The sequence below is a fragment of the Eurypyga helias genome, unplaced genomic scaffold (assembly GCF_000690775.1).
Source record: "Eurypyga helias isolate BGI_N326 unplaced genomic scaffold, ASM69077v1 scaffold12771, whole genome shotgun sequence".
Classification (NCBI taxonomy): domain Eukaryota; kingdom Metazoa; phylum Chordata; class Aves; order Eurypygiformes; family Eurypygidae; genus Eurypyga; species Eurypyga helias.
In genome coordinates this window covers 9951-23698 of record NW_010230238.1, presented here as the reverse complement: position 1 = coordinate 23698, position 13748 = coordinate 9951, and the positions used below count along the sequence as shown (strand labels likewise).

Here is a 13748-nt window from a genome sequence, read left to right as displayed (position 1 = left end):
TCACATTTTTCTTCCTCAGAGGTAACAGCTGAGAGCTAGTGCATGCTTATGGCATTCCTCAAAAGCTCTAACAGGTTAGTTGAGATGTATCTAACAGTCGGCATCAAGACATGTTCAGGTAAAAATCTGTATCTACTACATCATACTAAAAGTTAATGTTTACATACATCATAGTAAAAGTTAATGTTGATCAGAACGAGGGCAAATATTGGGTGGGCTTTGATACTTGGAGAACAAAGATGTGTGTAGACATCAAATAACAAGGAGACAAGTAAGATGATTTTTCTCCATTACAGTTTAAAACCAAATTAAGGCATGTTAAGATCAAAGTTGTGTTTTGTCCTCTGCAATTTAAATGTAGTTCAGGGTTTCTTAAAATATCAGTGAAAAGCTTGTCTTCAGCATTTGTGTGAACCAGTTTCTAAACGAAATGGAGTGGAATCTTACGAGGGTATTGCTGTATCATGGAAGTGGTTGAACTGTGTTATCTCTGAAATCCTCTTGCCCAACACTGCTTGCTTGCAGGGCAGCTGTCTCTTGCAGCTGGGCAATGGTGTGAATTTGATGGATCCAAGCTTCCAGCAGAAACTGGAGGGCGAGAAGGAACTACTTCGCCGCGCTATACAGAAAGAACTGAAGATTAAAGAGGGAGCGGAAAATCTGCGCAAAGCTACAACAGACAGAAAGAATCTTGTTCATATAGAGCACGTTCTGAAATCTTCCAACAGAAAACTGGAGCAACTGCATTGGGAACTTCAGGAGCTTAACGCAAGGATTGTTATAACAGACAAAGAGGAGGGTACGATGGGTAGGTCTTGGGTCGTGATTGACAGGAAAGTTGTGTTATAGTGCTTCAATATTTAGACATATTGAATTACTGGGTTTTTCTGTTGAGGGTTCACAAGTAGTGGGAGTTTCTCCTGTTGGCATTTAGCTGATGAAGTGATCTGTGAAGTTGAGAATGGGGCAATAAAGGTGAAAGGAGGCAACATGAGAAATTCATGCAGGGAGAAGACCAGCTGAGGGTGCTGGGCATGGACAATATTCAGGAGCTGGCCATAGGTGGAATTGGAGAGATTTGAATGGAGTTTCTGGGCAGTTGAACATCCAAGTATTTTACAGGATGAATGAATGTAAAATTGTCAGAGTGCTTGTTGGGACAGGTTCACTGACAAACTAAGCAATACATATGGATGTGAGTTTGAGATTCATTTGAGAATATTTTGCATTCAGTTTTGTAGACTTGATAGTCTACAAGACCTTTTTATACCTTATTTTACAGCCTAATATTCTTTTATAGAGTCACTTATATATAACCCAGTGAAATGACACAAGATAACTAATGGTATTGATTGCATTGTTTGTGCAGATGGATCTGTATCTCCAGATCCTTGCCTCTGGGAAAGAAACCCAGACCCCCTGGCAAGGAAGGTGGAAGCTCTGAAAAAGCAGCTGCATGTTGAAATGAAAGTGAAACAAGGAGCTGAGAACATGATCCAAATGTATTCAACATCCAAGGTAAGCAGAAATAAGCAGCCGTTTGGGAACATGGATTCCTGGATCAAAATTTGTGTATGGACTTTAAATACAAAAACTCTCTGGTAATTGGTGTGTGAAAGAAATTCATTTGCAAAGCTTGCTTGACTGAATCCTAGCTGTGCATTTTGGTGACAAGCATAGTGCATAGTGACAGCCTGTGATGTTACTGCACAGGAAACCAATCGTGCAATTGTGCATTAGACTTACTGCAACATGTTACAGATTCAGGAATTTAGCCAAAATCCAAAAAGAATTGGATGGGTCATGTTTCGTTTGCCAAGAGCTTAAGCCAGTGTATAATCACTGGATGTTAGGAAAAGGCTTTTCTGAAAGTGTAGTTTATTCTGCTTTGGCCCACAATGTGGTTGCCTTTGCCTTTTTCTGAAGCATCTGGTGGTGATCACTGTTAGAGGGGAGTTACTGGGCTGGACAAACAGGAATAGTCTGGCAGTTTTGATCCTTTTGAAAGTTCTTACATGGCAGATGCTGATTGTGCCTCTGCTCTTCAATGTTGCTTAGTGGTATTAATTACAGGGTTGGGAATCACATTGTTTTAACTTAGCCATGTAAATCCTTCTGTAGTCTCAGTGGATAGTGCTGGGTACCCAGGGAGTAGCTTGTGTTACCATTCTCAAACAGACGAATGGCCCTGTGGAAAGACCTACCTCTCCCTGCCAGCCGCAGACTACACTACTTCTTCAGTCTAGATGCTTACGTTAGCTGGCTGAAGGCCGACAGGGGTGTTAATGCATCTGACCTCAGTATGACTCTAGATTGGAGGCGGATTTGAGCCAAAGTATCTCATAGGAAGTGGTGAGGTAGAAGTGCAGTCTCTAGAAAAAACTGTTCCAAGCCTGGGAAGGTAGTAAGGGCAGTATAAGAGGTACATTCAGTCACTGACTTGAGGAAAGAAAGTTAAAAGCACATTGGTGTTGTACACTGAGTTGGTGAGATGTTTTGACGTCACTAGGTTGTTTAGGATGGAACACAGCGTGTTGATCTCTTTATGTGAGAAAAATTTTCAGCGGTTTGGTGGTTTCATATTCATCCCACTGTTTGAGTTTGGCATGATTGTATTTAAAAGTCAAAGGATGATTAAAAAAAATAAAACCAAGCTTATTACGAAGCTTAATTAAGTAAGACCATGCGTGTAGAGGGTTGTAATGTTTTTATTTGTTCAAACCTCTGCTCACTAAACACTGTAAGTGCAGTTAACCAGTGAACCACAAGTCTCAGTGACTGCAAGGTTTGGTTATGTCCTTGTCCTGTCCTTGCCTTCTACTAACGGAGATAGTGACCTCAAAGTCCTTGATCCTCAGTGATGTCTCCTTTACATAACTGCTTATGGGTTTACATATGAGGATGAAGTGGCATACATCATTGTAATCCATTTTTAATGAGCATGGTTCTCTCTCTGCATGTGCTTTCTTTTTGACAGGAGCGGAAGCTGCTGGCTACAGCTCAGCAGATGCTTCAGGACAGCAAGACAAAGATTGAAATAATCCGCATGCACATTGTGAAAGTTTCTCAGTCAGCAGGAGGGATGGAAGATACGGTGGATCCAGCAGGTAAGGTGTTTTATTTGATACAGACCAGAACAAATGCGGCCAAAGCCCCAGGATCCACAATACTCAGTCAATTTTCACCCTTGACGTATTTTATCTCCCTATGGGCCAGTGAGGATGGGGACTACCATCAGCGCTTTGGAGCTGCGTATTGAGGAGCTGAGACATCACCTGCGCATCGAAGCTGCTGTAGCTGAGGGGGCAAAAAATGTGCTGAAGATCCTAGGAGGAAGTCGGGTACAGGATCGCAAGTTTTTGGCTGAGGTGAGCACTTATTCAGGCTTCCTGAGAGGGTGGTTTCATGCCTCAACATTATTGATTTAGCATGAATGGAGTTAACTGGGAGTTATTAATTTGGGAAGTTCCTGTCTCTTTGTGAGGACAGACTGATTGGGATCACTTTCCCTTCTAGGGATAATGTTCCTTGCTTGGGTGAAATTTCTCAGGAACATCCAAAGTGACACTAATGAGGTGGTCAGGATCTATGGGAGAATATTTAATCTCGTTCCTTTATTAGTAAGATGTTATCTAGTCTTTGTTTGAAGCTTACTCTAGTTAGTTTATAAAGGATCAGTAGTACTTGGACTGGGGCTGTACATTGAACATTCCTGGCTGCTTTCTGTTCTACTTCATATTGCTAGGCTCAGGGGCGTTTGCAAGAGTCCTCTCAGAAGATTGACCTGCTGCGCTTGTCCTTGGAACATCAGCTTGCTGAGCTTTCTCCTGATCACCCAAAAAGAGCGCTCATCAAGCAGGAACTAGTAAATACTTCCTCCCTGGGAGTTCAGCATGGCAGCATCCAACCCACTTCAGTCATCAAACCTACAGCCCTTACAGGTACATAAATCCTGCATGGCATGTTGTTGTGAGGAGGGCAGAGGGGAAGCTGAATTGCCTTCAGTCATCAAACCTACAGCCCTTACAGGTACATAAATCCTGCATGGCATGTTGTTGTGAGGGCAGAGGGGAAACTGAATTGCATTTCTTCTAATTGTTGTAATGCCTCTTGTTATATTGACATTTGATTTTCTAGTAACTGGATTTAGGTCTTCTAGGCCAGCCAGAGCTTTCTGATCATATAGATTTGCAGTCTATTGATCTGGGGTAGATCTGAGCTATTAACAAAGACATCATGAATTTGAGAAATGTCTCTGTGAGGACAGGCTGACTGGAATCACTTTATCTTTTACCCAATAATGTTCTTTACTCTCCTAAAATTCCTCAGGAACTTTGGAAGTGAGACTGATGGGGTGTCAGGATCTACTGGAAAATGTTCCAGGACGTACCCGAATGACTAGTTCTTCTCCCATCTGTGGCAGCCCAAGTGATTTGAGGTCCTTTTCCCGAACACGAGTTGGCCTGGGTATCCATGGCCGTAGTGTCACAGGAAAGTACCTGCGGAATGAAGAGCCATGCAGTGAGTATGGGGTTCCCCCTGAATTGTAAGTGGCATATGGGAGCATGGGGGCTTCTCATCTGGGTACTGCGTTAACCTGGTAGGTGTGTAATTATAAGAAACTCGGTTATTGCAAAACTCAGAGAGGATGGATTGCATTATACTTGGTCCTCTTCAGTGCTCTGCTGGAAATTACATTTGATTGGGATATTCACCTTCAGCATGAGAGGCTGTCTTTGGTAAAAGATTCCAACCCATGTTTTCTCCTTTGTCCAGATGAGGTCCTTGCTGTGCTAAAAGTGGACAATAAAGTAGTTGGCCAAACAAACTGGGGACCAGTTAATAACCAGGCATGGGACCAGAGCTTTGTCACTGAGCTGGACCGGGTAAGTCTCCCTCAGATTCCCTGTGCTGCATTTGTTTTTCCATTTCACCTTACCTGATTTGCTCATTTAGCTGCCATTCCACTCGATTCAACTCTGTACTGTTCTGTCCCCATGTCCTTCTGCGTGCCAGTTATCTTTTAGCTTTTCCTTGAAGGCAGCGTACCTCTGGCAGAGATTCAGCCTGAGCAGCATCTGTTGTCCTTCTCTCCTTATCTGAGCAGCCTTATTTCATCTTACCAGCAAAGTGGTGCTCTCAGGGATTTCTGGAATGAGGAACCAAGGCAACCCTCTCCAAGAGGGTCTGTAGTACTGAAAACATCAGAGAACACAGGGAACAGAAGGATTAAAGAAGTTTCTTGTGCATACTGTTGTTTGCTTTTTTTTTTTTCACAAATGTGTAATTTCCAGAGCATGGGCCAGTATGTAACTCTTGTGCTTTTTTTCCCTCCCCCACCATTCACCCATCCCACCAGTCTCGTGAGCTTGAAATTGCAATTTATTGGAGAGACTGGAGAGAACTGTGTGCAGTGAAGTTCTTACGTTTGGATGATTTCCTTGATAACGAACGTCACGGAATGTGCCTCTCACTGGAACCCCAAGGAATGCTTTTTGCAGAGGTATAAATGCCAGCTTTGTTTCTTTTTCAGAGAACTCTCTCTGCTTAGGGAGCCTGCCCTGAAGGCAGTTGTTCAACCCAGGATGCAAGGAATAGAAGGAACAATAATCTAGAAGGGTAGAATGACACCTGAAATCCTTTGGCATCAATATCACATATAAGAATAAGGAACAGCATGTTATAGTAGATGTACACATGCCATAGCCCGGAGTGACTCTTTGGCTGCTCCACCGTAATTATATGTGTGTGTGCTGTGAAATCTGTTGGTTTTTATTTGCCTTCATTATGAGTCATCAGTGACACTTTAATTAAACGTGTGGCTTAATGGTCAGAACTGAATCACAGAGACTGCAGAATTGGAGATCCAAATTCCCTCTGGGTATGCTTGTTTTATCATCTTTCTGAGGCTAATAATAGTTTGAAGTACCATCAGTGAAGAGATCATCCAGATAATCCCTTAAAAGCCTTGGTACTTTCTCCTTTTTGTTGTGATGAAAGTTCCCGTGGTTATCTTTCCAAAAGTAGGATCTTGACCTCATGGACCAAAATCTGCCTCCTCTCTCCTCTCTCTTCTTGCGTTTTTTTGTGGTTTTGTTTTGTGAGGGTTGCTTTTGGTTGTTTGGTTTTTACTTCTGTGCCACAGCCTACTACTTTTTTTACCCTACAAATGGCCGTGTTCCTTATGCATGGCTTTACAAATCAGAGTAATTTTGTTTGGGATATGAATTGGTCTTAATTACGGGGAGTTTCTGCATTTCACGTAGCAGGAAATTCCGACATCTAAAACCACAGTTGAAGTAATGGATGTTTAGAAGGTGAATCTAAAATAATGCAGTCTGGAGCTGGTGGGAGCGACTCAGCCTACAGATACGAGTGGAGAATTTGATGAGAGAGCAGGCATGTGTGAAAGTGTGCGTTCATAGTGTAAATGAAGAATCCTGACAAATCCCCTCTGCTTCTCTGACAGGTGATGTTCTCTAATCCTGTCATTGAGAGAAAGCCAAAACTGCAGCGACAGAAACGCATTTTCCCCAAACAGAAAGGTAAGCTGCTAGTGAACGGGCTGCTTACATACCTCGGGGTGTGTAGGTGAGGGCAGGGGTTTGCACAAGCAGGCTGGCACGCACTCCTGTCCCACTACATTTCTGAGACACTGAAATGCTTGCTAATTACTGTGTGTAAGTAGGTAGGCTTTATTAGAATGTGAGTTTGTTCAGTCACAAAAAGTGCAGGCAGCCTGGCTACAGCCTGGCGTGTGTTGTGGTATTGTTGTGGTGTTTCTAGTCACAATTAACATTGTTAGGAATTACTAGTTATTTAACAGGCTTCTTAACAAGATCCAGGACTCAATCTGTACTGATTTAGCCAGCAATGCTGTTACTGATGAACAGGTATCAGGAGGTTATAGAAGACTGTAGCATGAGTAGGTTACTGATTGTCTGCCAAGGCTTTGAAGCTGGCTCCTCATGGTTTAGGGACTGGAGTAACTTGCATACTTTTTTGGTCTGCAAATTCATTCTTGTGAAGCTGTATAAGGTAAGACTTGACTTATTGAGAGCTCCTGGCAGTGGGAATAAATGAGATTTTATATTTATGTTCGTCAGGAAGTAGTAAAGATAATGAAAACATCCCAAATGTTTTACTATAAGATGTTTTCAGAAACTTTCTGTTAACAGGCTGCATTATTAAAATGCAGTGTGGAAATAGAAGAAAACCTGATTTAAAATCAATTTTTAATGTTTTATGCCATTTCTACTTGAGGACTGTTATGATATGATATGGGGCTGAACTTAGGTGAAATAGTGGATCTGTTTCATCATCATTATTAAACTTTCTTCCCTTAAAAAAAAGCCCATTCTCCCTAGGGTGGGCTACCTTTTTCAGTAACCCATGGGTGAAAATGATAATTTAACAGTACATGAGATTGTAATTTGTGCATTGTCTTCTCACTTCTCCAGGGAAGGAATTTCTCCGAGCTCCTCAAATGAACATAAATGTTGCTGCTTGGGGTCGCCTGATGATGAGTTTCCTTCCTCCGTGTAGTTCCATGAGCACTCTGAGTCCCCCGCTTCATGATCCCATTCAGACAGACTTCTCTCCAGTTCCCCCGCAAAGTCACGTTGATTCAGTGTCCAAACTGAGCAGGTACGTCACGTTCTGAGTGTTGCTGGGTGACACTCTGGAATGGATGTAGGATAGATCTTAAATACTGTTGCACCTTACTAAGGCGGAGGAAGATAGGAGTTGTTTCTGTGGAACTGAATTCAGGATTTTAAGTAAAGCCAGTGCTGCCTGAAACAATGTGGGTTTAGTGGGGTGTTCAGTATGCTGTGGCATTGATTTATTGTTAGCAGTTGGACCGGTTTCCAGAATTGCTGTCCTAACAAGCAGTGTGTCCAAGAGCCAGGGGAACTTCAGCAGATTTCTTGTCCTCTGCAGTAAGAACTGTAGGCCTGTAAGTGGGGATAAACAGACACTGTGATACAAAAAAACCCCACCAAACCCACGACTCCAAAAAAGCCTCCAACCAACCAAAAAAAAAAGGCCAGATTTTCAAAAGTTATTTCATATACACAAAAAGATGTACTGGATCTGCACTGTAAAGGAATGAAAATTCCACTCATTAAATGTCTTCATCGGTATAGTAACTGAGCTCTGTGCAGGGTCACAGTGTGATTGTTGTAAAAAACTACTCTTTTTCCACAAGGTTACATGTAATCCCCAGCCACCAGCGTAATGTACCACACAGGTGGTGTGTAGCTAAGCTTTTCATATGCTGTAGAAGAAAATTCTGTGAGTAATCATTTTCTAAAGTTGTTAGAATTAATTTTTAGAGAATTCGTCATCCTCTAAAAGACGCTATTCCCACTGATTCACAAGACCTAGAAAAGAAAAAAAAAAGTCTACCACTCTCTTGCTATTAAAATCAAGACTTCCTTTAAATTCTTGATCATCGTGACTTATTTCTGCACACCTATGTTTCATTTTATATCCTCAGCGAGCTAGTGTTGGAATGTGAGTACAACCATCACTGAGCTCCTCTTCTTTGCATTCCCTTAGGAGAGGATATGTCTTGTGGATACCTCAGACTTGTGGTGTCGATCAGGGGGTCCTGTTGTCCAGTGTATTGGACTGAACTAGCCTTTGCAGAGGTGATTGAAGGTGTCTGTGGTCAGTGTTCTGCCCTAAGGCAATCTTCAATTTTGTCTTACAAATGCAGTGACTTTCCTGTGGCGAAGCTTACCTTTGCTGATGAAGCACCACCCAAACCTCCACGCCTTTTTCTGGTGGCCAACTCCAAAGAATCAACACAGTCTCCTGCAGATTCTCCGGTAAACATCTGGGCTACTAAGGAAACTTTTCTTTGTTGGTTGGTATTCTTCCACGGCAGGGTTCTTCTTAGGTGTTTATTACTGGAAGAATTAACTCTACCTTAGGCAGATGCCCCCTCATTAGCTGGCTGCTCTCCAGGGATTCAGAATCCAGCGAGCTATTTTTGTATGGAATCTTCACAAAAGTGAAAGATTCCTCTTTCTGTTTTTCTTTTTTTTTTTTTCTTCTGTTTTTTTAGTTGTCAGTTGCTTTTCTCAGAGAAGCAAAACGGGAGGTTGGTCAGCATTGAGAGTTCAGGGCAAGAGTGCAGAACAGATGGCTGCAGGGAAGGAGGGTCAGCAGGTTTTTAGGACCAGATGAAGTTTTGTGCATTAAAAAAAATGGACAAAACCAAGAAGAACTTTACTTTTCTGACAGGAAGGAGCAGGAAAATTATTTTGAGTAGTATAATGGTTAGCGACCTGTGTTCTACCACATCTTACCCTTCCTCATTTGACTTTGGTGATAGAGGAAACTGTGTTCTGTGATCATTGTGACTCTTTTGGGGTTATGAGATGCCTTTTTTCCTAGAAAGGAAATGTTTTATCCTAGGCTTTTAAAAGCATTTATTTTACGGGGTTTGGCCCTATCAGAAAAAAATATGGAACATGGGAATAGTTTTGTGTGAGCAGAGACAATCTGTTTTCATGCTGTTTCCCTCCAAGCAGAGGCGATGACCAACTGCAAGAACTTGTCTGTGGTTTTGCTGGATCATGACACAGGAGAAAATTTGGATGTGCGTGTTCAGGTCTGACATGGTGATTCCAGAGGATGACCCACTGTAATTTTCTTTCTGTTCCTAGTGTGTGAAGAGGCTGCATGTTGAAGAGAAGTCTCGTGGTTCCGCTGTAACAGAACGTCCAAACGCGGCATCCCCAAGGTAACTATGGACAGCATGGGCTGTCTTGGGTCACAGATTGAAGAGGCATTGGGCTGAAATCTTTGAACAAGCAGTCTAAAATTCTCCTCAAGGTCTGCTTTGGTTTCTTAGCAGCAGACCCTTAATGCTGAGTGTAGGCAATACCATGAAAAGTCTGCTTTGAACCTCACTTGTCCAAATGTCTGCTGTGCCTTATCTGCTTGCCAGCCCCAGCACTTAGCCTGCTGGTAGACTGGACACTGCAGCGTAAGAGACGACTAGTAGAAGGTAAAGTCACGTAACTGTCTCTAAGTGCTCCCTTGTGTTTGAAGTTTTATGGTGGAGCATATTTAGACGTGTCTGCATTCTAAGTAGTACATCTCAGGGACACTTGTGGCATCCCTCACACTCTTCTGTTTCTATTGATATTCAAGATACGCCATCTTTCATTATGTAGGGAGACATAAACCAGTAAATTATTTATAGTGCATGGCAGTTATATATAAACAGTTTTTATGTAGCAAGGATACACGGTAGTAAATATACCAAAAACACAATAAGTAAAAAAAAAAATAATTAATATTGTTGAACAAATATTAACCAAAAGAGCACAAATAGCAAAATCTATCTAAGCTGATCTGGCAGCTCAGATCATAGCATTATGTTCATAACTTCATCATCACTTTTGAGGGGTCCCCTTTCCAAACCCCCCTAGTCAGGATGCCATCAGGCACCTACCTGCTTCTGCTCTGAGAAGGCTGAGGTGGGAGTTGAGTCCTTCGTGAGTCACAAGTAGATCCTTAGCCCTTCATTTCACACAGTGGAGGAGTACGGAGTGTCTGCTGTCTTTTAAAGAGGATCCTAGACTAAAGCTTTTAGGGTGTGGGTTGTTGGTTTTGAGTTTGGGGGTTTTTTTTAATTATTTCCAAGCAATTCTGCGGTTTTCGTTTCCTTGGTAACACCTTGTGGCTGACATAACGTTCTATAGCATCCCTTTATTCAGATACTTATTTTCCAGCAACATCTTAGGTCTGTTGTCTCACCGTGTTTCATTTCCAGTTCCTGTTTGAGAACTTCTCCTTATGCCCTTGTCCTGCTAGCACTTGATGTACATGTTCATGTTTGATTAACACAATTGCTGTTGAGCCTGCTGAAAGGGGTGTACGTGAAATTGAATTTTACTACCCCAAGGATGAGGGCCAGGGGGAACTAATCTTGTTACGGGAATTAAGGGAGAGATCAAGCCTTGGAGAGTCAGGAGTTGTTGCTCTGTTGCCAGTGCAGATGGAAGTCAGACTGCTGCCACTGGGAGCAGTTTCCTCACCTAGCAGTTACCTACTTCCTTCTCCAGTGGCAGAACTGCAGCAGCAGACCGAACTTTTCAGGATTTCAGCCTAGGTGAGGAGAGGTTAATACAACTGTTTGCTTTCCCTTTTGAAAAGGAAAATACAGAATTGCTTCTTCTAGCACAAATACACACTCCTTTGTTACCTGTTTATGCATCTTTTGGGTACCGTCTCAGCAATTCTTTGTTTGTCTGCAGGAAAAGGACCGTTCAGCTTGAGGATTTTCACTGCATTGCCATGCTGGGACGTGGCCACTTTGGGAAGGTAGTGTAGAAGTGTGCACTTTGTGGAGGAGGGCAGTAAGGCTGTGGTTGTGAAGGTGGGCCTCTGCCTCAGAGTCTGGATAGAAACATTGCAGTACAGAAGAGATTTGTTGCAATGCAGATATACAGAACAAACTCAACCACACAAGCAGCTGGCAACTGACATTAACAGGGAAAACTCCTGAAGATTTGTGGCTTCAAAGCTTGGAGAAAACTGTCCAGGGAGTGCTAAGTCATTTCATAAAGCACGTCATTACTATTTTCATTATCACTGTGATCACTTGTGGAATAGCTGCAATCCCAAAAGCTGTGTGCATAGCTGCTTGTGAGAGCTCTGAGGTGCTTACAAAGCACTTGGCCAGTTGTGATGCTGCTGTTTGTGAAAAGAATGTAACTTACACTGACATCCTTCTGAACTGTTGCAGCGCAAGGTGCAGAAAAGAAGTACTCAATTTCTGGAGTTACTTAATTGGTTTTAAGAATGACTGGTGTGGATGGGAATAGTTTGTGTCAATGGGAGTCAAAATAATTTAATAGGGAAATGACAGGTTGGTTTGAAGTTCAGCTTTTCTGTTGTCTTTCAGGTACTGCTGGCCCAATACAAGGCAACTGGGAAGCTGTATGCTATCAAAGCCTTGAAGAAAAAAGATATTATTAGGAGAGATGAAATTGATAGGTGAGTGTTGTTTAGAGATGGTACTATTGCCAGAGGCTGCATTAACACACCTGTAATCAAATGGTAGTAGGTATGATGTCTGCTGGTCGAGGTACTGTTAAGGTTAAAGATGACCTTAAGGCTTGGGTAACTAAAATCAGGAATAAGGAGACTTACAACAGCCCTGCCTTCTACCTTCTGGTGGAGTAACACCTCAAGAACACTCTCAAACTCACAGTTTGGAAGTATGCAAGATATTGTATTAGCCCTCACTTTTTATTTCTTTAACTTAAGTTGTAAAGATTTTCTTCTTCATCTTGTCTTTCTCAAAACAGACCTTTCTGGCAAGTTTTAACACTGATGTTTTTGTTCTTTGAATCCTGACAGCTTGAACTGTGAGAAGCGAATATTTGAAGTGGTCAATTCTTCTGATCATCCATTCCTTGTGAACATGTTTGCATGCTTCCAGACACCCCATCATGCTTGTTTTGTGATGGAATATACTCCGGGTGGTGATCTTATGATGCGCATACATGAAGATGTGTTTCCGGAGCGTACGGCACAGTGAGTTAGAATTAGTCTAGTGTCCAGGCACTATACATTTTTAACTTGATTCTTATATACATTTCTTGAAAACTATTTTTCTCTTTTAGGTTTTATGCAGCCTGCGTAGTCTTGGGGCTCCAGTTCTTGCATGAAAAGAAAATTGTTTATAGGTAATGCAGCAAACAATCAAGTATAAAACAGTTCAGCAAACTGAAAGTTAATTTTTCCTGTAGCTGTGTGTCTGGAGCTCACTGTTTTGCTGGGACTTCTAATCCTTCTGTCTGTCTTTATTTTCCCCACTGCCTGTTGCTATCAGCATGTTCATTGTGCTTACAGTAATGAAAGTCATCTAGAAGCTATTCATCTGACATGCTGCAGGTTATTAATCCTCTGTGACATGTCAATACATTCGGGGGCACCTGTAAGTCACTGCGGTCTTTTTTTCCTGTGATAGTTCAGTAATTTGTCATGCTTTTGTGGGATGCTCTTTTCCAGATGAATAAGCCCCACCCAGCTCTAAGCTGCTTTGTGAGCCTTTCATTAAGAGGAAAATATCAATAAATTAAGGGGAATTTTCCAAATAATACATTATTTAAACCAAATGTAGACTTTACTCAATTTAGATTGTATTCTCTTTATTAACATCTAATTTCTGCCTCTTGCAAAAGATGATGTTGGCTGGCAGTCTGCAGACTTCATCCACTGTTTCCTTTCCTCTTCTCTGCCTGCAGGGACCTGAAATTGGATAATCTGCTTTTAGATGCTGAAGGATTTGTGAAGATCGCAGATTTTGGATTGTGTAAGGAAGGTGAGTGACTTTGGTGAAGCCAAAATCGAACCATCGGAACCAGTTTAGGATTTGGGTTTTAGTAATGTCTTCACAAATACAAGCACTGAGGTGGCTGTGTGTGACTTGTATTCGTTGCCATCTTCACAATAAAACCAAACCCACCAAAAAACCACCCCAAAAATCACCACAAGCCGCAGATTTTGGATTGTGTAAGGAAGGTGAGTGACTTTGGTGAAGCCAAAATCGAACCATCGGAACCAGTTTAGGATTTGGGTTTTAGTAATGTCTTCACAAATACAAGCACTGAGGTGGCTGTGTGTGACTTGTATTCGTTGCCATCTTCACAATAAAACCAAACCCACCAAAAAACCACCCCAAAAATCACCACAAGCCAAACAAAAAAAAACTTCTCTGG

The 13748-nt window shown here is 42.0% G+C and overlaps 1 protein-coding gene across 1 annotated transcript in view; it reads left to right on the top strand.

Annotated features, from left to right (window-relative positions):
- The first annotated feature begins 527 nt into the window (after window positions 1-527).
- PKN3 (protein kinase N3) overlaps window positions 528-13748 on the top strand; it is a 16082-nt gene continuing 2861 nt past the window's right edge. Inside the window, exons 1-17 of the mRNA XM_010160672.1 lie at window positions 528-799; window positions 1370-1518; window positions 2978-3107; window positions 3217-3368; window positions 3746-3941; window positions 4330-4521; window positions 4777-4886; window positions 5360-5503; window positions 6470-6545; window positions 7461-7647; window positions 8723-8834; window positions 9678-9754; window positions 11277-11343; window positions 11927-12018; window positions 12385-12561; window positions 12651-12713; window positions 13275-13351. Coding sequence (XP_010158974.1) covers window positions 565-799; window positions 1370-1518; window positions 2978-3107; window positions 3217-3368; window positions 3746-3941; window positions 4330-4521; window positions 4777-4886; window positions 5360-5503; window positions 6470-6545; window positions 7461-7647; window positions 8723-8834; window positions 9678-9754; window positions 11277-11343; window positions 11927-12018; window positions 12385-12561; window positions 12651-12713; window positions 13275-13351 — 2236 coding nt within the window. The 5' untranslated portion in view covers window positions 528-564. The remainder of the gene's footprint in view (window positions 800-1369; window positions 1519-2977; window positions 3108-3216; window positions 3369-3745; window positions 3942-4329; window positions 4522-4776; window positions 4887-5359; window positions 5504-6469; window positions 6546-7460; window positions 7648-8722; window positions 8835-9677; window positions 9755-11276; window positions 11344-11926; window positions 12019-12384; window positions 12562-12650; window positions 12714-13274; window positions 13352-13748) is intronic.